Below are 25,874 nucleotides of genomic sequence, written 5' to 3' on the forward strand. Positions count from 1 at the left end.
GACTAGCTTTTCTCAAACTGATAGCCAGAATAAACGCTCCTGCTCTCCAGTGTCTTCCTGTCAGGCGTTGTTCACGCGTAGAAGAAAGACTACACCTGAGGACTGTGCAGTGGATAAATGCTCAAATACTGGAGAGACGCCCGCTGCTCTTCCGAGCTTTGCCTGTAGGTGGCACTGTTCTCCTTTCTGGCGTCTTAAGGCCTTTAGAGCTTCTTTCCTATTAAACTATTCGGAGTGGGCTTCGGGGAAAGACCAGGACAGGAACAGTTTCAGGCTGGCAGAGCAACAGGGTCTCTTGGACTTTTTTTGTTTTTTAAATTTTTCTCCATGGGTGACTTCCATTTTCCATTTGTCTCTTCTAAACCCAAGTATGGAGCAGTGTGGAGGAGGGGGCCGTCACACAGGGCTCATTCAACATTTTCCTTTACCAGGGTGTTGTGCACAGTTTAAAAAAACAGTACGTTTTGAAAATTAAAAAAATAAAACAACAAAAAAGAAAATGAGCCATTTACTGACTGACTTTCCCCAACAGGCAAAGCAAATCCTGTAGATACTGGGCCTCCAACCAACCAGCTGCATATCTAGGGGCTGAAGTCAGAACAAAGGAACCGGCCACTGGGAAATTGTGAACCCAGCAAGCTCTTTCTGGAGTCTTTGGAGACCTGGTTCAAATGCCTGGGCTAGTTGTCCTGCACAGTCCGCTATCGCTCTTACACACTCAGCTATCGCTCTTACACACTCAGCTATCGCTCTTACACACTCAATGCTACTAGGGCCCGGCAGCAGAGAAGGGAGGTTCTGAGACTCGACACAGCCGGGGCACGTGGGCGCCTATGTTCATACAACACATGCAGGCGGGGATGTAGGAGGTAAGGGGAAGGGCTGGGCAGTGCCCCGGGAAGAACTGTGAAGCCGGCCCTGCTTTTCCTGATAGGCCCTGCTTGACCAAGAGCTTGACCTTCAACACTCTCATTGCTGTGCACGTTATTGATTTTTTTTTTTTTTGCCAGTTTCAGAATGCTTTTAATTCTCATTGTAGTTTCTCATCTTATAACCAGGGATTTGATACCCCATGACTTAGATGTGGGTATGGGTTAGTTCATTCATGAGAGAATCCAGCCTTCTATGGGCCCATGAACGTGGCGAGGAGTTTTATGCTGGCTGTAAACAGTGTAAGCAAGAAGACAGTCTTTAAGTGCTGTGTAGATATCATTCAGAACTCAAGCTTACAGACATTGAACATGATGGAGCAAAATAAAATCAACTGTATGTGTCATAGTGAGGGGTTGGAGTGATAAATGGGCCAGGGTATAGGGAATGGAACAAATGGCTGGATGTATATTTGTGGGCTCTCCTAGGAAGGGGTGTGTCTTGGGGGGTGTTAATGGGGAATAGTAGGTGTTTCTTCCTTGCTCTGTGGTTCACCTTGATACACCCTCAGCTGTGAGCCTCAGTGGCCATGTGGACTCCATAATGCTTCAACTGGACCTGGCAGGGCCCCTGATGGCTGGTGGACCAAGTGGTTCAGGGAAAGAAGAGCATGTCGTGGTGGTGGTGACCCAGGCAGACCCAATGGGCAACAGGTGGCGACGACCACAGCAGGTTATACTTCTACATTATTTGAAAGAAATTGTAAAATCTCTTCATTATAAGTTGAGTTTCCCGTTGAATGGATTTGACGGAAGCCGAAAGGCAGTAACTCCATTATTAGGGAAGCCATTGATGCTTTTCTCTCACTTTGTCATTGAAATTATTTGTCCATGCCATTTCAGTTGAGTCACACCTGCAAGTTTTTCATGCAATAAAATTTTTTACTAGTTTATTCAGAGAAACATTATGGATGCTAGTGTAATAGTTTGACACTTGTATACATGCAATGTGTAATAATCAGATCAGAGTAATTGACCTTGCTGTCTTCCCAAACATTCATCATCTCTGTGGCAGAAAGTTGCACATTCTTCATGTTATTTTACCATCACACTTATTATCGTTTTCCTGCTGTGCTACAGGTAACTAGAAGCAAGGTCTGTTGTCTAGGTGCCTTCTCAGCTATGCATATTTACTGTCCAAATTAAATGAGTAGTATCACTTCTGCTTGCTCTTGCCAGGAGGCTCTCTGTAGCATGCTAGCACTTTTCGAATGCCCACATACAAATCCATTTCCAGAAACACAGAGAACGTTTCCTGCAGATACTGTCTTTGCAAACACCCGAGACTTTTAGGATGGTTTCTGTTTCCTCACATATGAGGTTCTCTGCGGAGACCTGTTTTAGAGCTCCTACGTTCAATTTCTTCCATCTGGGAGGGTGACCATGGTCCTCCCTCCCACTGCAAGTTCTCTCCCCAGTCCTCCAGGCTGCCATCTGCTGTGTTGGCTCAGGGCAGGTCTGTCTGCAGCAGCAGCTGTCCCAGGTTAGCTCTGTGGGAGGAGGCTGCCGTGACACAGGGTGCTGGAGTTTCTGGGGGCAGGTTTGTGCCGCCTGCCTCTAAGCAGGAATCAATTCTAAAAAGGCATTTTAAAAAATGGCCTCAGAGAACTAAAAGACTGTCCAAGACTCAAATAATTCCAATAACTTGTAGTGATTTACTCACAAATCAGTATTGTTGACCCACCTGACCCACCACAGGTTCTACTATATTCAAGAATTAGATAAACTGTAATTTGAGAATATTTGTAAAAAATTGTGTCTGTCCAGATTATATACCCCTATGTTTCAGGGTGGTTATTCCCAAAGACTTACTATAATTGTACATTTTGACTTCTACAGGTAACTCACAACTGGACTGTCCTTTTAAATCCAAGGAGGGAGCACGTGGTGGTGAGCAGAACCTTTGAGCTAGTGAGCAGGTAGGTTTTGGGTTTTGGGATGTTTTCTGGGTAACGCTTACCATCTCCACTCTGTCTTCTGTTGGTTTACCAGAGTATCCAAGACTGAGTGCTTTCTAAGGAATAACAGTTTATGTACTGTTGTGAGAAGTCCGAAAGCACAGGGCCAACATCTTCTTGGCATGCAGTGAGGCCTTTTGGCTGCATCCAGTGGCAAGACAGAGCAAGCCTGCCAGCCTGGATGTGCTCTTCTTCCACAGCCTCGGGTATTATTATGGAGATTCACTCTTTGGAACTCATCTAATCTACATTCGTCCCCAAACACTATCAACATATAAATTTGCAGATTAAGTTTCCAGCACTGGACCTTTTGAGTGTCACATTCAAACTGTATCACTTGCTTAAAGAAGTTTAGGCTGCAGGACACCAAACTTGGGCACACATAGTGGCAGACTGTGATTTGAACAACAATCAGTGTAGACAGCAAGTGCAAATCTCTGGAGGAGATATTGTAACTATCCTGGTCAGGACATACAAGGGTTGACTTCACTACTCACTTTGAAGTGAAGGCATGTTTTAGTCCATGTTCAAAATTTGTTAATGGTGTACAAATACTATGGCAGTTTGCATAAGAGTTTGAGTGTCCTGGTTTTGGTATCTTTGGGGTTTCTGGATACAGTCTCTTGTTCCTTGTGGGGAAGTTGGGGCTTCTTTGGCTTTTTATTTAACTGAAAGCACACTATCTTCAATCTGCATTGTGGTTGTGGCTATGACCATAGTGGTTACGACCAGTCAGTTAGGGTGCACACCCTGGAGGGTTGAAGCATCACACATATTTATTCAGAACTTGAAACTGGGAATCTGACATCAAGCCGTTGACAGGCTCAGCTTACTATGAGGGTGCTCTTCCTGGGTCACAGATGTCATCTTCTTTTGTCTTCCCTGTATGTCTGTGTCCTTATCTCTTCTGAAGGATGTAAGTCCCACTGAATTAAGGCCTACTCCCATGGATTCATTTCACCATTCTGTTTTCCTTAAGAAGCATCTCTAAATAGTCACATTCTGAGGTATGAGGGGTTAGGAGTTCAGCATATGAACTTGGGGTGGGAGTGGACACTACTAGGCTCACCAAAGTTTAAATCAAGAGATTTTTAGAAAAATGCTTCTGTTTCGGCATGTCCCACATGAATTGTCCTCAGGCCTCCCATATTAGGTACTAGTTAACATTCTTGTGGACCAAAGTTTAAGTAGCTGGTGTAATGAGGACTATGGGGGTCCAGTTCATTGATAGTTCCCTCCCAGGGTCTGGGAAGAATCTACAACCAGCTGATAATCTTTGATGATAGGAAATGGATCTATGTACATGAAACTTCTTAGTCCATACACTTTATTGTTCTGAGTCAGTTCTAACTCTACATAGCTTCTATTCTGCTCTCACACCTAGCTCCTTTCTTACCTGATTTCTTTTTACATTTATCTGCTGTCTCTTCTAAGTTCTATCTTAATTCTCTCATATTAGTTCTGCCCCATCTAGGTTCTCATCCATCTAGTTCTTTCCCATCTTGGCTCCTCTCCATCTCCTTCTTTCTCATCTTGTTCTCCCCCATCTGTCTCTTCTTCATCTTCCAACTTGTTCCCCTGGTACTCTCTTTTAGCCCTTCAATCTAGTTCTTCCCATCTAGTCCATTCCTCTCCAGTTCTTACCCATCTAGTTCTTCCATTCTCTCTTTTCCTCTCTCTCTCCTCCTCTCAGTCTCCTTGTTCTCTCCCTTCCCCCTAAGTCTCTCAGGAATCCAGTTATAAATGCAAGCAATAGCAATCCTCTGTCCTTTCAGGGTCATAAAGGTAGGTAAGAAGTTTCCTCAGACAGTGACCACTAGGCTTTCTTTTACAACCCAAAATGGGAGTGATAAAAGAGGAGGTCAACTGAGTGTTAATGACCGGTTAGTATATCACATAGGGGATCTGTGTGCTTAGTCTACATTCCTAAAAGTGGTTAGGTAAGAAGTTATGGGTCTATTAGTAAGATTGTATAAGAAAGGAGGGTCTCACCCTAAATTGCACAAGAAATAAAGCTATCAGCCTGAACTATGAGGCATGTGTTGTTTCATTTGGCTTTGGATGCTTGATAGGTATTTTAAACACACTGTTAGGAGTTCTTGGAAGCATGCATAACATTACAAGAAAATCAGTATAGGAACCAGCTAATATATCTAAATATATCTAAAATATCACCAAGACCTCTTAAGTCATGGCTTGACCTTTGGAAAAGTCCTTGACTTTTCCAAGTAGTGACTTTTGTGGTAGTAGCTGAATTCCATCACGTTTTCCTGCAGCTTGCAGCACCTGTGCTTCTCTGTATTAGCAGGTGAAGCACTCCATTGTGTTGATGAGGATGAAGAAAACAAATGGCTAAAACCAATTGCCATTTGCAGCCTAAGTGTTGCAGTGGCACCTTTAAAAGGCTGAAGAGCCTTTGTTGAGTGTCCCAGAAAGACTGCACCCTATGTTTCAGGCCTGTACTGAGTGCTCTTCTGTGAGATTATGCATTGGGCTGAATCACTGTGCAATATAATACCTGGGGCTCTGGCTCTGGCAGTGCTGATTTGCTAGAAAGGAAACTGAGGAAGTACACTAATTATTCACTTCATGTCCTTGATCAACCTCAAGATCTGTGATTTATTTTACAGAGAGGCTGTTTCCATCAGCATCCAGGCCTCCCTCCAACAGACTCACCTTGTTCCTCTCTTGCTGGCTCATCAGTTCCTAGGAGCAAGTGTTGAAGCACAAGTGACCATTGCCGTGGTCATCCTCACAGGGGTTTATACTCTGATAATATTTGAGGTAACTACCATGCCTGCTTCCTATGATCTACCAGCGCCTGTGCTCAGGTGGTCAGGACAGTTTGTTATCTGCTTTGATAGACTCAGTTTTATTTGGTCAGGTTGGAAAGGTGTAATTTCTAAGGATTAGACCGTCCCTCATTCTAGAAAAGGCAACTGTCCCCAAGTGGTTGCTGAATCATAAGCACTGACCAAAACAAGCTCAAGTGTGAGAGGACCAGAACAGCTTAGTGAGATGTCTGTAAGTTGCCATCTATGTATTTTATGATTGAATTTTTAATGTTGAGTTTTGAGTACTTATATATTTGAGATGCAAATGTACAAAGTTTTGCTGGATATACATTTTGCAAATATTTTCTTTTAGTGTGCCTGATAAAGTTTGTGTGTCTTATAGATTATGATTTAGTGTTAAGTCTAAGAACTTACTGCTCAGCTGTAAGTTCCCTAAAATATTTAAAGTTTTAGCTTTGAGCTGGTATCTGTGTGCTTCTTAGATGGAGGTTCATTTTCAGATCCTTGGATATCCAATTACTCCAGCACCATTTATCAAGAGAGCTTTCTTTCCTCTGCTGAATTGCTTTTGTTCCTGTATAAAATTTAAAAAGGGGGGGGGCAGGTTGTAGTGGCTGGAGAGATGGGTCAAATGGTTAGAACATTTGTTGCTGTTGCAGAGGACCTGGGTTTAATCCCTAAAATTCACATAGAGGCTCACAACTGTGCATAACTCCCATTCCTAGGGATCTGATCTCCTCTTTTTGCTTCAGTGGGTACCAGGAATGCACATAGTACACAGACATACATATGAGTGAAAAGCCCATATATATATAATAAAAAACCTAAAAAACAATTAGGGTCTTTGTGGGGCATATTTCTTGCTTCCTTATGTTAGCACATTGGTTAAGTTCCTATCCATCACCCTCCCACACTACTGATCACGGCAGGCGTGTTCTGTCTTCACACTCCAGGGAACATCTCTCACTTGCTATATTTCCCTAAAGTTGTTCAGTGTGGTAGTCATTCTTATTCCATATACACTTTATATGCTCTTATATAGTCTATGAATCTCTTGATTTATTTTGGTTTTTGTTTAAAAAAAATCACTGTACAGACCCTATTTGATTTTTGCTAAATCTTTACATTTCCTTCCCTTTGGAACAGTTGTAAATAGCACTCCATTTTCTTCTGTCCAGATGTTCACTGCAAGCATGTGTAGATGACTTTTCAGGTTAGTTTTGTGATCTGTCATTTTCCTGACCTCATTGGAGTTGTTTTTTTTTTTTTTTTTTTTTTTTTTAAATGGGATTCTTGAGATTTTTAAAGATAGACCGTCATAGTATGTGTAGTGGGAGTGGTTTTATTTTTTCCTTTCCAATCTGTATCCCTTTAACCCCCACCCCTTACAGTAGTCATAATAAGGTGGTGAGAGTGTGCTCTCGGATCACACAGGGAGGAGGACTTCCAGCCTCCACCATTAGCAAGACATCAGCTGGTGTCCTGTAGGCACTGTTTAAAGAGAGACTGGGGAAATCCCTTTCTTCTCCAGCTGTACTGAGAAGTCCTTGCATCACTGGTGCTGGGTTTGGTGTGTGCCTGTCTGTGTCAGTCCCTGTGGTCATTTGATTTGTCTGCATTAGCTAACCGGTGCACTAGACTGATTTATGTTAGGACATACACTGCAGCAGACTTATGATATACAAATGTTTTTCCAAGTGACTGTGACTCCAATGGTGTTAGCATGTCTTTAGCTCCACCCTGCAGATTTTGATCTTTGCATTTCAGCTCCATTTAGTTTTCTCTTTCCAAAAATTCCACATATATATTTTGTTATTATTTTCTTTTTATTTTCTATTTTTTTTGTGTGTGGGTAGAATATTGTTTTATTGTTCAGACTGGCTTCAAACTCTTGGATTCAAGTGATCCTCTGGCCTCAGCCTCTGAGTAATTGGGCCTGTAAATACATGCTATCATGCCTGGTGTAGGTATGTGCTGTTTAATCTGTAAACTTCAGCATTTTTTCTGTTGTGCTTCAGTTATACAATTAGAGTTTGATTCCTGTATGGTCAGAGAACTTATCATACATTCAATGTAAGCTTATTAATTTTTTTTTATGGTTCAAGGTTTTTAAATTTGACTTGATTTATATTTTGTGGACAGAAATGGAAAATTTCCCATTTTATGACATTAGTGTAACTTACACAAAAAAATTATATATGCAATAACTTGTGAAATTCAGACTCTGCCCTTGGTTGGTTTGTTCCCAGGTAAAGAAGGAAAAGAAAGCTGTAGAAGTGTTAGGAAAGTTAACTTTTAGTTTGTGCTTTTTTTTTTTTTTTTTTTTTTTTTTTTTGGTTTTTCATGACAGGGTTTCTCTGTGTAGCTTTGCGCCTTTCCTGGAACTCACTTGGTAGCCCAGGCTGGCCTCGAACTCACAGAGATCTGCCTGGCTCTGCCTCTCAAGTGCTGGGATTAAAGGTGTGCACAACCACCGCACTATAACTTCTGTGCTTCCAGAGTTTTTAGAGTTCCTTCACAGGTGAGGATTCCTGTGGGCAGTGGGAGCGTCAGCATTCTAGTTTTCCTGGGTTGCTCAAGGTCTTAATGCATGGAGACTCAGCAGATTCCCTGAGTCTGAGTCAAAGTTATTTCCCCAGAACTAGAGGCTCTGCAGACAGGTACCCTCAGCCTGGGTTGCTGCTGTCTGATCCCACAGTCCTGAGGAAGCAAGTTCTGGGGTGAACCACTAATCCACCCACCCACCCACTATTCCTATACACTGCTGCCACTGCTTCCTAGACCACGGTCATTGCTCTCTGTAGCTGTGGTCCCTGTCCTGGTCTTGCCTTACCTGTTCTTCATGAAAGCTCCCTTATCATGCCTGTTCGTCAGGGTTGAGGTCAGTGCCTGGAGGAGAACCTGGCATGGAGCTAGTTCAATAAATAAGCAAATATCCCAAGAGTGCCTCCAGATGTTTGAGACAGGTGTTGAGGTCTGAGCCTGGTCAGCCTGACCCCTGAGCACTGCTCACACTATTTATTTTATTTTATTTTTTTTTTTGCTCCTGACCCACATGTAATTGAGCATGAAACAAAGGCTCATTTGGGGATTCCTATATGTCTTTAATAGCTGGATAGGACAGAGCCACTTCAGGACATTCCTTGGATTTTTTTTTTTTTTTAACCTCTGATCCTATAGCAGATGTAGAACTTATTGGAACTTCCTCGGTGTTATATTTCTTATCCTTGTAAAGTTGTTCTCGAGGAAAGCATAGAAGAACAAAGTTGGAGCAATCCTTCTAACTCTCATACTTTGATCTATAACTGGGCCTTGGCCTTAGAGAATTTCCCAGCACAGCATACTAAAAATTCTACCCCAGCTGAGGTTTGCAGACTGAATAAAATCATATTTAAAAAGTCTTAGATGGTCTTAATGAAAAAGAATTCACAGCATAAAGGAGATAATGTGTTTCCCAGACATCCACCTTGGCTTCCTTTCTGCTGGAAACACAAAGGCTCTTTCCTTTACCCTCTTATCAAACAGAGGCAGAATCGGGCAGCCTCTGTGTGAGGCCAGGCTTCACTGCTCAGGTCTTTTTGTATTTGACTTATGCATTTATGCAGCATTTGGTTTAAAAGCTGACTATGATCTTCTGTACAGGCAAATGCCCTGTGTCTTCCTAACCTTATTCTGCCCGTGCTGTGACCAGTCTCCAGGCACAGCCTGGTCTGCATATCTGTACTTCAGTCGAGCTTGTTAGGTCTGTCCACCCGACCTCTCTCACCAGCACCCTCCATAATCTTCAGACTTGGTAAGAGTCCCACGTCCTGGCCTGGTCTGGGGAGCCCTGTCTATGATGAGTCCCACATCCTGGCCTGGTCTGGGGAGCCCTGTCTATGCTATCTTCAACCTGAGGCTTGGGCCAGGACTGAAATCCTAGACACCACCCCAATCCATGTGTCCTCTTGACCTTATCCCAAGCACATACCCAACAACATCCTAAATGGAGAAAATCCCGAAGCAACACCATTAAATTAAGGAATGAGACAAGATTATGCACCACCTCCCCTTCTTTTCCATACAGTACTTGAAATGTCATCTGTAATAATCAGACAAGAAGAGAAGGAAATTAAAGGAATACAAAGACCTGAATGTGAACCCTCAAATGTCAAAAGTGCTCTAAGAAAGCATAGGCAGCATCCTAGGAGATGTGGGTGTAGAAAAGGACTTTCTGACTAGGACTCAGTTTTCCCAGAAATTGAGGCCAACGAAGGACAAGCAGGACCTCATGAAACAAAGAAGGTTTTGTAGAGGAAAGGAAACTATCAGTCAGTTGAAGAGGAAGCCCAGAGAAAATCTTTGCCAGATATCTGTTTGATAGAGGATTAATATCTAGAATATATAAAGAACAAGACAGCAACAATGGAAAAAAACAGAACAGAATCAACAAAACAAACCAATTAAAAATGGTCTGTCTTTGAATAGAGAGTTCCCAAAAGAAGGAACAAAAATGGCAGAATAGCTCAAAAAGAGTTCATCATCTTTAGCAATTGGGGAAATGAAAACTCCCTAGTCACAATGGCTAACATCAAGAAAAGCAACTGAACAAACAAACAAACAAACAAACAAACAAACAAACTACCGACAAGTGTCAGCGAGGATGTGAAGAAACGGGAGCCCTCATTCACTACCCGATGGATTGTAAACTGCTGTAGCTGCTATGGAAGTCATCATAGAAAATTCTCAAAAAGCTAAAAATAAACCCATTATTTGACTCAGTTATACCACTCCATGACATATTCCCAAAGGACTCACATCCTACTCCACAGATATTTGCTTAGCTACGTTCATTGTCACCCTATTAACGGTAGCCAGAAGCTGGGAGGTGGTGGTACACATCTTTAATCCCAGCAGTTGGGAGGCAGAGGCAGGTGGATCTCTGTGGGTTCAAGGCCAGCTGGTCTACAGAGTGAGTTCCAGGACAGCCAGGACTACTCAGAAAAACCCTGTGGTGGGGGGCAGGGGGAAGACAGGAAATGGAACATCTTAAATGTTCTTCAAGTGATGAATGGGTGATGAAAATGCTGTGCATATAAACAAAGGAATACTATTCAGTTATAAAAAATGAAATCATGAAACTTGCTGGTGAATGGATGTAACTAGAAAATACTGAGTGAGATGACCAGTGCAGAAGGACCACAGAGAGACTCAGAGAAAAAGATAATGTGGATAGCCAGTAGAGGAAACAGTGCAGAAGGGCAAGCACCATATTTACACTCTGTGAGAAGCTAGACCTTGTCACCAGGCCTTCCATAGATGAAGAATTATAACACACAGAAGTCGCATCACTTGTACAAAGTCCTTGGGCCAGTAATGGCAGAGTGAGAGCTCCATCTTTAATGGCTGCCTTTGGAGTCTATACTTCTCCCCAGGTGTAGTGCTTCTCAAAGTACACAAAAACATATAACAGAACCTGATGTCTAGCCAGAGCCTTGAGCATGGGTCAGACTGATAAATTTGCATGGACAGACTAACAAACACCCATCCTTAAGATGGTTACATGATAGTCCTGTGGCCATACGAGATATGTACAAAGTGACCTGAATGGGCTCAGCTGTTCCTTGAAGATATGAGTAGGGAACAATGATTTGGAGGGGTGATAAGAGGACTGGACTCACCAGTGATGGCCTCGTACTTAGAAAACCAGCCTGAGTGTGAGACTAGTGGGCAAGAACATAGAAATGTATGAGGCTCTATTATGTGTGTCTGTGAGAATGTGGGTTGGTGTGAATATGTGGGGGTTGGTGTGAGTGTGTGTGTGTGTGTGTGTGTGTGTGTGTGTGTGTGTGTGAGGTGGTCTGGGTGCCCCCTGTTTGTCCCTGTTACTGGTTCAATCTTCATGACTAGCCTATGTGGTGGTATGTTGTGTAACCTAATAAACTTATCCGGGGATCAGAGGACAGAACCAGTCACTAGATTAGACATAGAGGCCAGACAGTAGTGACACACACCCTTAATCCTATCACTTGGGGAGGCAGAGATCTGTCTGGATCTCTGTGAGTTCAAGGCCACACTGGGAACAGAGTCAGGCAGTGGTGGCACATGCCTTTAATCCCAGCACTTGAGATCTCATGCCTTTTCTTGGAAAGCACACACGCCTTTAAGCCCAGGAAGTGACATGGCTGGGTGGAGAACGGTGTATAAGGCTTGAGGAGACAGGAACTAAGCAGAAATTCACCTGAGACCCTCAGGGGTGAGGACTCAGAGGCTTTCAGTCTGAGGATTTGTGGAAACAGAATCGGCTGAGGAGTTGGCGAGGTGAGGTTGGCTGTGGCTTGTTCTGTTTCTCTGATCTTTCAACTTTCACCCCAATATCTAGCTCTCCAGGTTTTCATATATATATGAAAAACCTTTTAAGATTCATGTTACAGGCCTAACCTTTCACCTATATCCTGAAGTTCATGAGTTTGTTCCTCTGAGGACTGAACATTCCTAGAAGTGGGGGCAGGTGCTATCAGCCAGCTAGGACAAACTCTGGTGACGTGAGGGTACCACACCTCATTCCTTGCCATCATCCAGTTTTGTATCTCCTCACCCAACCTCCTCTAGGAGACAGTTCTTAGAGTCATCTGCTAGAGTGAGCACAGCAGCCACACACCTCAGGCAGAGGCAATACTTCATGGGGCTCAGTCTCACAACATGGGTTATGAGGACTGGCCTAGCTCCTTTCTCCCAAGTGTGGCAGCCACTATTCGGCATCTGCTGGGGACCAGCCTCAGCAGTTTTGGGGGTCCGAAGGATGGGATACCTGGAAGGCGCAGTAATGACTCAGAGACAGTGCTCGTGTGAGCTGACAGGTCACTTCCAGCTTCTGCAGTTGCTAAGTAGCTTCTCTGCTACAGCTTCTTTAGCTTCTGCTTTTGCCCTGAAACAGAAAAAAAGGAGAAATCACCCAATACAAAATATTCTCATGATTCCAAAGGTTATTCTTAGAAAATCACCAATATATTCTTCATCATCTTTTACTAAACATAAGAACTATCCCAAACTTAACACCAAAGCAAGCATAATCTATTTTTATTATTAATGATTATACAATCTTCTGAGCACTTGACCCAGAGGCTAGCAACATGCAATTTTGCAAAAAAAAGTTAAAAATAAGAACAGTGGTTAATATACCAGACAGTCATTTCCTTCTCACACAGCCTGCTCTGACCTCAAGACCCCTGCAGCCGCCTAAGTTCCTCCTCAGCCCCCTGCAAACACCCAGCCCCATGACTGGTGGGCCACAATGATCTCAGACAAGAAATCTGCCCTTGCAAGTCAGCAACTTATGTCCTTCTTATCTCAACAATGCCAAGGAAGACCTGATCCAATTTTCAGAGCTTCCATGAAAGGAAGCTCACCTTTTCTGGCAGCTCTTTTCAATCTAGGAACCCAATTAAACTTGCAGCAATTACTCCATCCATTGCCACATTGTCTCCACACTCCTTCTGGAGGAATCAAAATATCTGGATTAAAGTTGCCATTTCCCTTTCTTGGTGGAGACCACTATTTTCCTCCTATTCTAGATTCCCACACTTTTAGTTTGTCATCCCATTTTATGTTACTCCATCCACAGTCTTCAGCCAATACCCCTTAGGGTCTCAAGTTTTACACAATGCCCTTGGAATATCCTCAGAAACTGAATTATTCATCATGGCCAATTTGAATCCAGTGTGTTGACACACATCATACCTTGTGCTATAGTTGACCATACATTCGGTATAGTTTATCCAAGCCTGAAAAGCTTCCCCAGGCTGCAGGTTCTTTCCCATGACCTGCATAACTGCCTTAACCCCAGCCTGGGTGATCATCTCTGTATAATTTCCAGTGAAATTTACTTCACTCCTTTCCTGTATCACAGAAATCACCATTGATCTAGGAACACAGAACAGGAAGATCAGATAGAAGAAAAAGACCAGCATTGCAAGAAGTAATTATAGGGAGGAGAACATGACATGTGCATGGCATAAAACATGACCTTGGAACACATAGGTATTTCTGCCTTGGCCCTCTAGAGGCATGCTAAGCAGAAGATCTGGAGGGGAATGCACCGAGGGTTGATGGTCCACAATCTTGGGTCCCCTTTTCTCCAATCTCTGCTGGCAGCACGCCAGACATCTTATATGCCATCCCCGGCAGGCATCCAGACATGTAGCAAACATTGCAGCTATCCACCTTCTCTCTCACTGAAGTGCCTTTGCAAGTGGGAAGGGGACAGGATGGCAGGGTGTGGTTCCTGAGCCCCTTCCTGTTATTATCATCTTGATCTAATTTATGAAACTTAGAATGCCAGTTTGCCTTAAAAATATATTCAGACTTAAGATGACCGGGTAGTCTTCCTTGAGCTGTGTTAATAAATGGGCCTATGAAGACAGGGTTGTACATATGGAATAATGAAACACAGGATAGTGACTAAGTTTGGGTTTTATTGTTGTGAAGAGACACCATGACCATGGTAACTCTTATAAAGCAAAACATTTAATTGGGACTGGCTTACAGTTCAGAAGTTAAGTCCATTATCTCCACGGAGGGAAGCATGGCAGTGTGCAAGCAGACATGGCACTGGAGAGGGAGCTGAGAATTCTACATTGGGATCCACAGGCAGCAGGCAGAGATTGTCACACTAGGTGTAGATTGAGCATCTGAGACCTCAGAGCCTCCCCCCAGTAACCACTTCCTCCAACAAGACCACATCTCCTAATAGTGCCTTCCCTCTGAGTCTATGAGGGCCATTTTTTGTTCAAACTACCATAGATAGTCTCTCTTTCCTTGGTCATGTGCTAGTCTCTAGGACATGGAATGGTGGCTACTGGCTAGTGACCAGTGTGAAGTCACTGGTCCATATGTGTATGAACAGGAAGGTCTTAAAGGCATCCACTAACTATGAAGTCCCCCATTCTTAAAACACTGTCAAGTATATGAATGGTTCACCTCTGCCTGAATTCAGGGAGTGTACTGCTTTATATCTGAGATACAATATTTAGCACTCAGGATTATTCCATATCAAACCTCATTTTCTAGCTGTTTCTTGCTACCAGAAAAAACTTTGAGATCCTGACTTGTGGTAATTTTACTTTATTTATCTGTAAAATATAGTAGCTTTTCAGTTTCTTGTGAAAGAGAAAGGCCTCTCTCTCTCTCTCTCTCTCTCTCTCTCTCTCTCTCTCTCTCTCTCTCTCTCTCTCTCTCTCTGTGGTGTGCAGATGGACTGTATTGGCAGGACATCCTAATTCTCTGTACACTGTGTGCAGAGCCCAGGCTGTTGTTCTTTCGGGGAGGTAACTAGAAAGTAGTAACAGTGTTCTGCTGGCCCATGTGAGGCTTGTGCTGTCTTTACATCTACTGATGTGATGTATTTTTGCACCGCTTCCCAGCTGGGTCCCCTCTGTTATTCTTACCTTCCACTGTCTCCCAGTAAGGAAGAGTTTTCTGGGAACTTTGTAAGTGGCAAGTCAGCTCAATGGGCGGATGCTCTGGCCCCCAGGATGCACAGTGAGCTACCCCACTTTCCTTCAAATTCGTACATGGTCATGCACTAGGATGTGAGTACAACTGTAGGAAGGAGGTAGAAATGGTCCCTGACAGGAAGAAAGGACTCTCTATCTCCTGTGGCTCCAGTGCTGTCTACTCCCTGCCTTCAAATGTCCCCATTTGTGGCCCTGTGGCTGTAGGACTCACACCTTTTCACGAGGGACAGGCCATGGGGGAGGAGCCACTCTTTTGGGGCTTGATAAGGCCTTCTTGGGTCCTGCCTTCTGTGCTGCTTACTCTATTCTGGTTAGTTTCGTACAGTGAAGTTTAGTGTATTTTAAGGACACAGTTACATGAAAAGCCAGATTTTGTTGGTACCTACACCTTCTAAGTGGATCTGTGGGGGAGTGGATAGCTATTGTGAATCCCCACAGCTAGAGTCGTGGCTATGCATTCTTTGATTCAGCTCTGAAGCTGAGCTTTTATTGAGACCTTTCTGGTGTGTAATAGAACTTAGTACTGAGAGATTCTGGGACACAGTTCTCCCGAGTTTTTCCTTTTGATGACCTACACAATCTCTCCTCTCAGGTGACACAGGGTTACTTAGTGAAAAACTGGGGCCTGTAGTGTGGTTGGCCTGGGGACACTCTCCTGTCTACAGTTTATAATTGTGTGACCTTGTCTGTGTGGTTTCATAGCTTCAGTTCGGAAACCACAGCCAGAAGTTTCTGTATGTTCACCAACCGCACCAGATCATTTCTTACAGTCCATAAAATCTCCAGGGTCTGTGATTCTACAAAATAGTAGCCAGGCAAAGAGAATTAACTTAGATTTTGGAGGGAAGAACCTAAAAAATATTGAATTTTAGAATACTTATTCTCTGTTGGTGATACAGCATGTGAGGAGTCTTATTATGGGATCTATCAGGTAAATCACAGAGATCTTCAAGCACAAAGATCAAAACATGACAGCACATGCAGGCCAGAGAAGTAGCCTCCAGAGGAAGTGACAGACACAGTGGACTGGGCACTCCATGTGGCTGCAACCCAATGCAAGTGCTTTGGAGAGATAAAGCCAGGAGAAGGCCATCAGGGACATATACTAGGTCCTCTCATGATAATTTCCTCACATCAGCTCTATTCCATAATAGCTTTTTGCCCTTGAAAGCCTCTTACCTCAGGTCTAGGAGCTGATTACAGCATGAAGATCAGACACAACCTACCGTGGGCATTCTCTACCATTCCTACACATCTCAATTGAGGCTACCCATCACAACACATCACCACCCTGGGAAGGAGAGAGGGAGGTGTAGGCTCTGCAGGGAGGTCTTATGTGGCAACCTGACACTTCAGAGGCAATTGCTAACGAAACTGCCCATTCATTAACAGGTTCTGAAACCTTCCTCCCAGCCTTTACAGCTCCATGGTCTAGAATCCACCAATATCTCTCACAGCTCCATATTCTAGCACCCACCAATGTCCCTCATAGCTCCATGTTTTAGCATCCACCAATATCTCTCACAGCTCCATGTTCTAGAACCCGTCAGTATTCCTCACAGCTCCATGTTCTAGAACCCATCAGTATCCCTCACAGCTCCATGTTTTAGAACCCACCAGTATCCCTCACAGATCCATGTTCTAGAACCCATCAGTATCCCTCACAGCTCCATGTTTTAGAACCCACCAGTATCCCTCACAGCTCCATGTTCTAGAACCCATCAGTATCCCTCCCGATCCTCCTGTCTCCCACATCCCAAATTCTAGTAGAACCAGGTTGTCTGGAATGCTTACAAGCAAAGTGTGTCTCCAGCCGTGGTGGTAGTGGGTCCTCCACAACTGCTAAAGTGTCCTCAGAGTGCTTATGAGGTGTATGAAAAAGCTGGGCTGCCAGGCTGCCAGTGCGGCCAGGGGCCAGGAACGTGGCTGCTGGATTAACTGCTCCCCACTCCAGACTGCCAGGCGCAAGGGAAGGGACTACCACATGGCCACTCTTGACAGTTCTAATCATTTGCAGAAACACATTAAAAAAGATGTTTAAAGACTTAACCAAACCTCCACAAAACTAACAATTTCAACACCATTAGCACCTAGTAGTATTTATCAGTCCTGAATAGTGCTTATATCCTGCTCCAGTGTTCCAGAGAAAGGAGTCCTCTGATTTATTTCATCATAAGGACATGCAGTTTTCCATTCTTGCACCCATCCATCCCATCTTTGGGAAGAGAGAGAATGAGACAATGTTTCACTGTGTAGCCCAGGAAGACTGGAACTCACTGTGTAGACCAAGTTGCCTAGAACTCATTAGGTAGAGCAGACTTCCTGGAACTCACTGTGTAGCCAGGATACCAGGAACTCAGTGTGAATCTCCAGCCTTAGACATCCAAGGGGGCTGATATTACAAATGTGAGTGCCACACCCAGCTTCCTGATGGGCCTTAAAAGGCGATTTTAGCCAGAAGCTGGGTTTTCAAGAACACTGAAGAGCACATGCCCACTAGCAGAGGGGACACACACTCAATAGGGAGAGGCACTCTTCACCTGTGATTCTCCAGCACCAATGGCGGCTTCTGCACTGTTTAGTCCCATGTTAGATTAAAACTGCTAACAAGTTAAAAGACTCAGGATTGCTGGAGCACACTGCACTTTATCTGTTTGCCACGAGACTTGACATTTCAACAGCCGAAGGTTGCTGAGCTCCACAAGGCAGTTTTGAGGCCAGATGTCACAGAAAGTCCCTTAGCCCTGGTGACTATTCATGTCTGAAGATGGGGTGAGGCAGACGTTAGAATTCCTAGCCACTCTCCAGCTACATGACCACACATGCGCTGTCCAGTAGCCAAGCAATAGGCTTAGTCATCCCAGGGCCTTACGTTCTACGTAATCTGATCATGTAATTTGGGAGCAGCGTTATCATGCAATCTATGCGCACACGTGTGGCATAGCTACTTAAGCCCATATGCTCATGTGCAGGGGGAACCTATAAAAAGCGGGTTCCATATATCCCTCCTCTCTCTTCCTGCACGAACTTTCCATAGGCCTAAGCACCACCTTCTGTTCCTTTCCCTTAATACACTCTTAGAGTGGGTTCTGTTGAACCTCATGGCTTTTCTTGCACAGTAAACAGCACTACTTAATGAATAACATTGCACCACTTAATAAATAAATAACAGCAGAGGCCAGAAAAAACTGGTTCCAAGTAAGAGTGAGGATTAGGGTCTGAACACTGATGTGATTTGAAATAAGCAATTTGATCTATATTTGATAATATTCGTTTTCCTATTCTGTTCTCTGTTGCTTCTGCTTGGATTGCTGTAGGCGCATGATATCACAGTAGCCAGCATGCGGCGTCTATTTATAGACCAGATCATAGAACATGGACCTGTGAGTTGTTACTTAGATTTGAGCTTCTTGAACTCTTTCCTGCTTACAATCTGTTTTCACCAAAGGAATTTTCACACAACTCTATGAATACAGGTGCATAAAATTGGTTTGCAAGTCAAGCATTTACAGGCAATGAATCATAAACAAATTTATTTCAAAAACAGTTCTTCTGTATAATATAATTTTAAAGACATTAGCAAATATCTATACTAACAAGATAGAGTTGCTTATCATTTACATAAAAATTAAATCTTGGATGACTATTTGAAACTGCAGGATGGGGAGTATCCTCAATGCTTTTCAGAATCTGTCCATACTTTGATTTTATATTGATCAATGCTGAGAACGATGCTTCACAAAAAATATATGGTACAAGATGGTAGAAATAAATTTAGGACCATTTCAGACATGGCTTGAAATTTTGTCCTAATCGAAAGTCAAAATTTATTTGACTTTTAAAGTTAAAGTTAGGTCAGCAACTTGAACAATTTTCAAAATCAAACATTCTAATACTACGAGCTCCAAAGGTTTTCTAATTTGACTCTGACATGCTGAGGAGTGACAGTATTAACATAATACCTTTGCATTGTGTAGGGAAGCAATTGTTTCCCTAAGCACGGAACGCTTACATACAGTTAAAGCATGGCAGTCCGTAGCCTGCAGTAGTAGCAAGGCTGGCTGGGCTGCTTCAAGCAGGCATCGTGTGACAACACTTCATCCAACACAGCCTCGCACCACAGAAACACCGCAGGCTCATTCGATCTTGGTTGTGAATTTTTTGTTTGTTGTGTGTTCAGAAGCCGCCTTTTCTTGTTACCAACTGTCACATTCTGTTACACAACTCCAAGTGGGCTTGAGATTCATAGTTTAAGGAGCTGGGACCTAGATTACAGCCTGTGCAATTAAAGAATTCACTTACCATCTTTGAAGTCCATTGCAGTACACGTCAGCGGAAGGGACGGCTCATGCTAAGGGAGGCCTGATGATTAGCATTCAAAGCTGCGAAACATACAGCTTCCAGAATAACTAAAACCAACCCAGACAATTCCCCCTGCATTATCTTGCATCCTGTGAGGATCAAATCTGTGAGCTCATTGAGAACACTGGTGCTTCATTATGGGTTTTGAGGGTCATCTTGGGTGTCTGTACTCCATAACAGACGTAGAAAGATACAGGGGGAAATGGTAGCTCACAAAAGCTGTCTCTAAAGTGGTCTGAGACTTCTGCGTTAAGTGCATTGATGTGAAGACTCCACAAAATTACATAAAATGTTTAAATTCTTATCTTTTGTGAGGCTTCCCCTGGCTTTTAATGTCAAGTGCATTAAGAGGCACTTTTGATCAATTGGAATAATTCTATATAATGCCTTTTGAACACAAAATCAGAGCCATCTGTATTCTCATGCCCTCTGCTAAGAAATGGAAATAATTTAAATGTCCACTAGTTGATAAGTGGGCAAAACCCGTGGAACACAGACACAATGGAATATTATTCGCCCATAAGATGAATGGAATTCTCTCCTTTGCAACAGCATGGGTGGAACTGAAGATCATTACATGAAGTGAAAGAAGCAAGACACAGAAAGAGGCAAGTTCTCCGTGAGCTCCCTCATAAGAGGAACAGAAAAAGGTTGACAGTGTTGTGTCGTTAGTGGTTACCAGAGCCTGGGGAAAGGAGAGAAGTGGGGAGACGGGGAGATGCTGATTGGAAAAAATAGTTCTGGTGCAAGGTGCACAACAGGTGATGGTGGGCTGTGAAAACACGCAGAGGGTGGTGGTGGGCCGTGAAAAACATGCACAGGGTGGTGGTGGGCCGTGAAAACATGCACAGAGTGGTGGTGGGCCGTGAAAACATGCACAGAGTGGTGGTGGGCCGTGAAAACATGCACGGGGTGATGATGGTGGGCTGTGAAAACATGCACAGGGTGGTGGTGGGCTGTGAAAACATGCACAGGGTGGTGGTGGGCTGTGAAAACATGCACAGGGTGGTGGTGGACTGTGAAAACATGAACAGGGTGATGGTGGGCTGTGAAAACACGCACAGGGTGATGGTGGGCTGTGAAAACATGCACAGGGTGTTGGTGGACTGTGAAAACATGAACAGGGTGATGATGGTGGGCTGTGAAAACATTTCAAAGAGCAGAAGGAAGGATTTGGGGGTACTTTCTTTCTCTTTCTTTTTTGAGACAGGATTTCACTCTGTAGCCATAGTTGTCCTGGAACTTGCTATGTAGACCAGGATGGCTTTGCACTCACAGAGACCTACTGGCCTCTGCCTCCCAAGAAGTAGAATTAAAGTCGTAGGTCACCACTTTTAGCTTTGAGGTGTTTTGAAGACCAAGAAATGCAAAGTGCTTGAGGAATAGACATATCTATCTAGGAAACAGATATGGTAGACAGGGAGACATGAACATCACAGAGTACACATGGATGGAAACATCACAAGACAGTCAATAAATGTGTATATTGTTTACAAGCAAGATCACATAGGATTTGCCTTTTATTTTTACCTGGCATATTACAATTTGTATCTCTACTTTAAAAAAAATTAAGAAATGGTCTACCGGCGATTATGGGAAAATAAAAAAACTAAAAACTAGAGGAATGTAGCTTGTCTTGGAACCATAATAAAAGGTAGCAGATAGGCCACTCATCCTGAAAACATGCTTTACAGGTTGAACAAAAATGTTAACACAAACACAAAGAGGTTTCTGAGCATTCATTAGCTTCATGTCCTCATACTGCTTTGGAATTTAATCTCTTGTCACATCCTAACTGTCCTCTTTTATCTTTTGTCCCTCATGTACACACAGGAAAAACCTGATTTTAGAAACAGTTGATTATTTTTAAAATGAGAAATGATGAAATCAAGTGTAGGCTCCTGCAACTCACCCAGCCCCAACCACATGCGGCTCACTACTCAGCCCTGGCTGCTGACTCTTACCTGTATAAATTGAGGACATGACTGCTTCAAGGTGTGGTTTAAAGGAAGATTTTTATTGTAGATTTGAGAGAGAGAACAACAGCGAGAGGCATCTGGGAGAATCCAGAGCAGAGAGAGAGACAGTTGAACATGGCCAGCAGACTGGACCAGGTGATGAGGGGTGTGTGTGTGTGTGTGTGTGTGTGTGTGTGTGTGTGTGTGTGTGTAAGTGTGTGTGTGTTAGAGAGAAAGACAAAGAGAGTGTGGGTAAAGGAGACAGAGAGAGAGGGAGAGAGAGGGAGAGAGAGAGAGAGAGAGAGAGAGAGAGAGAGAGAGAGAGAGAGAAGAGAGGAGAGGGAGAGAGATGGGGGAGGCAAGAAGGAAGACAAAAAGGAGAGAGAGCCTATCTGAATTAGTAGGGTTATAAGAGAATGAGAAGCTGGGGAGGGAAGCCCATGAGCTGAAGAGCTTGAGATGGGTGAGCAGAGCGGAGGGAGCCTGGAGACCGCATGGGCTTTGGTATGCTCATGGGCACCACAGATAGCCATTTGTCCCTTCTGACAGTGATGAGGAAATGTGGAGGGGGAGGGGCACCATTGGGGGAGTGGAGTTTCCTTTGGACTTGACACCCTCCCCTGATATTATGCTTTCCAGATCCATTCATTTTCCTGAAGTTTGTAATATATCTTTTGTTTACAGCAGACTAGAATCCTATTGTGTATATGTATTTGTATTTTCATGTCATCTCAGATACTTCCTCCTAACTTAATGCCCTCCTCCTCTCTCTCTCCAAAACAAATGAAACATCAATCTAATTAGTGCTGCCCATCCCATGGGTAGCACATCCATGTGAGCATGTCCAACCTACCAGAAATCACATCCTTAAAGAAAACTGACTCTTTCTCCCAGAAGCCATCAACGGTCACTTGTGCCTCATTTAGTGGTGGGAGCTCCCGTGTCCATCCCTCCCGCACCCATGATGGAATGTTGGCTGCCTTGTTCTTGTGCAGGCAGCCACAACTGCTGTAAGTTGTGTAATCTGTAATCTGATGGTCCTATCATGTCCAGAAAAAATTGTTTTGTCCAAGACTCTCTAGTCTCTGGCTCTTAAAAATATTACCTCTGGCTCTTTTAATCTTTTAATTCATTTTCTTACTGGACAGCTCAATTTAAAAGGCTTTATTATGTAATGCCAACAGCTAGTCATATATGTTCTGGGGTCTTGTCTTGTACATGCTAATCATATGCTCTACCACCTAACTGTATGTCTAGTTTTTATTTTATTTTAATGGGAAGATCAGGTTTCTCTGTTGACACATACAGGTAGGACTCTTCAGGATTTCTGAGGAACAGCTGCATCCATATGTCCTCAGCATGTACTGAGGACCACAGAGATGATCTGTGTGACTGCTTTGTAAGACAGCATACATATTGAGAGACATTGCCCTACATAGGAGAAAAGAGTTGAGAGAACTTTAGTCCAAGTAAGCTTGGTGATGATGTTTGGGTTTGCGATGGGATAATGAACAGACCCTTGATTTTTGGAAAGCTCCAGTAGATAAGTGGGTAAGTGCTGTGTCTTCTTTCTTTGGCACTTGGTAATGAATAAGTTACATTAAAAAAAAAAACAACATAATTGCCAGGGTGTGGTGGTGCATATCCTTGATCTCAGCTCTGTGAGGCAGAAGCAGGTGAATCTCTATGATTTTGAAGCCAGCTTGGTCTACAGAGTGAGATCCAGGACAGCCAGAGCTACACAGAGAAACCCTGTCTCAAAAAGCCTAAATAAAACCAAAACCAAAACCTCATAATCACACATATATATACAGACCATGTATGTACATATATGTATATGAGTATATGTATGAGTATATATACTCATACATATACACATATACATATACATATACTCATACATAAGATACATTTTTATAAACCAATTTTTTTTTTTTTTTGGGTTTTCGAGACAGGGTTTCTCTGTGTAGCTTTGTGCCTTTCCTGGAACTCACTTGGTAGCCCAGGCTGGCCTCGAACTCACAGAGATCCACCTGGCTCTGCCTCCCGAGTGCTGGGATTAAAGGCGTGCGCCACCACCGCCCGGCCTATAAACCAAAATTTTGAATGCTATTGTTTGTTAGGTTTATATTGTCTATAATCCTTATTGTAAAAAGGAAACAACATAGAGATCATTAGTAAACATATATATCTATTAATTTACCTGTAGTCAGCCTAAATGTAAAAATCTTACATTTAAGTTTTATATTAAGACTATTTTGAAAATTTATGTTACTCATGTCTATTATATAAATGAAATTGTGTGTGTGTGTGTGTGTGTGTGTGTGTGTGTGTGTGTGTGTGTATGTGCTATAACCTGATTTTGGAAGGAAGTCTATCAAAATCTATGCATACAACTATATTTCATACTCTAATGAAATCTTTATTTTATGACTGTAATGAATGTTGTTTTATACAAACAACTACTATTTTGAGAGTTTATAAAGTATTTATAGGCCTAAAGATATAATTTTCATAGGCTCTAAGGTGTTCTAGAGTACTCAAGTTTATAAGGTACTATGTATTTATCAGGCCTTTTAATACATTATCACAATTCTCAATTTTGTAAATTTGCACATGAATTTTAATTGGGCTTATAATAATAATAATAGTAATTATTATTATTATTATTTTCACACACAATAGAATTAAAAAACCAAGTGGCCACAGTTTGTTTAAAATTTTTTGATACAAACAACATATGAAAACAACCCAAAACATGGAAATAGTTATTCTAGATACACATGACACAATTACATGAAATCTAGGTATACCTAATTTTGGGGAAAAAGTAGAAAGTTTAAATCTCTATCTCTTTAAGATGTGAGAAAGGCTTAGTAACAAAAGATCAAAATGTGAAGTCTGTGTGTAGTAGACTAAAGATGTAGTAGACTAAAGATGCTCGCCACTCGCTAAGTAGCTGAGGAGGAAGGGTTTTTCCACTATGTCTCAGGCTGCTTTTCTGGAGGTAAGAAATTGGCTTAGGAAATATGGGGGATCAGGTTTTATGGTGATGCCTCCAGAAAAGCCATGTGCATGTGATCCAGGAGCAGAGTATGGATGGGTCTAGGAAATGTGTGTTTTTTGGGTCTGAGGCTCTCAGACATTCAGTGGGTCTCTGGTCAGAAAAAGGAACCTCAGGTAACATGGAAGCCATGTTTAACAGGATAGACCAGACAGGGAAAGTCAGTGCTTAAAGATGGGTCTCAGCCTAAGTCCCCAGGAACGTTGTGAGGGGGGACACAGACAAAGCTTCATTTGGTTCTCTTTTATAGCCCCAGGAGTTCCCTTAAGAGCTAGAGATTTCCACTCAGGCCAAACTGAGATTCCTGGCTTTAGAGATGAAGGAAATTTTAGGAATAGTTTGCATAATAAAGACATTTTAATATAAGCGTGAAAGTCAAAAGAAAAAAAGTCTACTCAGGGGAAATATAAGACAGGTAGCTGACAAAGAATGACAAGGCAGGGCCAGAGAAGGAGATGAAAGTATGTTTACTGCTCTAGAGAAGGTGGGGTCTGCGAGAATGGAGCCTAAAAACGAGGCAGACAAAGTCTCATGCAATAGCCAAATTTATTCAGAGCATCAGACAATTTATACTCTGGGGGTTAAGAAGAATCACAAAAGTAAAGTGTACAATCACAAGGACAAGCTACACATGGCAAAAACAGTTTTTTCCCCATAAAGACATAAAAACAGTTAATAATAAATGGTTGTAATGAATAATCTAAAATAAACTCACTTCTATCTGCTACACCTGGGAGGAGCAGGAAAACATATTCCAAGAAGAAAGTGAGATCCCAATACTCTTGTCTTGTTTTCTTGGCATGTTCTCGAAAGCACTCAGAATTCTTCTCACACAGCTCCATTCTTGGGCCATGTTCCAACAAGTAGGGTATTACTTTTTTGAATTTGTCTTTAGTTTTGATATAAACTCCAAATTTTTCAGAAAAAAATTAATTCCTTATTTTTAGCATCTCATTTGAACTCATATATAGTTTTTGTAGAGCTCTTATTACAAATTACCATTTTAATCAAATTTTTGAAACAGATCATTTTTCATTTTAATCAAGATCTTTAAAAATTTAACTGCCTAGGACTTGGTTAAACATGAAAGATAAAACAGTTTGGAGGTAGTAAAAGTTCCCTACTGAGGGAACCCTAAAACTAGGTTATCTTCTAAATACAAGATAAAACATTCACACCTAATTTTTAGATGTTGCTCATTTCTAAACAGTCTTCCTCTTTGGAACTCTTGTTCCTTATTCTGTCTTTTCTTTCTGCTGAGAAATTTGCCATCTACGTTAGCTAGAGGAGATATGTTTTGGATTAGAATTATGT

At 42.6% G+C, this 25,874-nt stretch overlaps 1 protein-coding gene across 1 annotated transcript in view; it reads left to right on the plus strand.

The window, feature by feature from the left end:
* Oca2 (OCA2 melanosomal transmembrane protein) overlaps positions 1-25,874 on the plus strand; it is a 274,614-nt gene that overhangs the window by 48,913 nt on the left and 199,827 nt on the right. The window contains exons 7-9 of the mRNA XM_076565552.1: positions 1,442-1,602; positions 2,769-2,848; positions 5,518-5,671. Coding sequence (XP_076421667.1) covers positions 1,442-1,602; positions 2,769-2,848; positions 5,518-5,671 — 395 coding nt within the window. The remainder of the gene's footprint in view (positions 1-1,441; positions 1,603-2,768; positions 2,849-5,517; positions 5,672-25,874) is intronic.

This window comes from Peromyscus maniculatus, chromosome 1, assembly GCF_049852395.1.
Source record: "Peromyscus maniculatus bairdii isolate BWxNUB_F1_BW_parent chromosome 1, HU_Pman_BW_mat_3.1, whole genome shotgun sequence".
NCBI classification, from domain to species: Eukaryota; Metazoa; Chordata; class Mammalia; order Rodentia; family Cricetidae; genus Peromyscus; species Peromyscus maniculatus.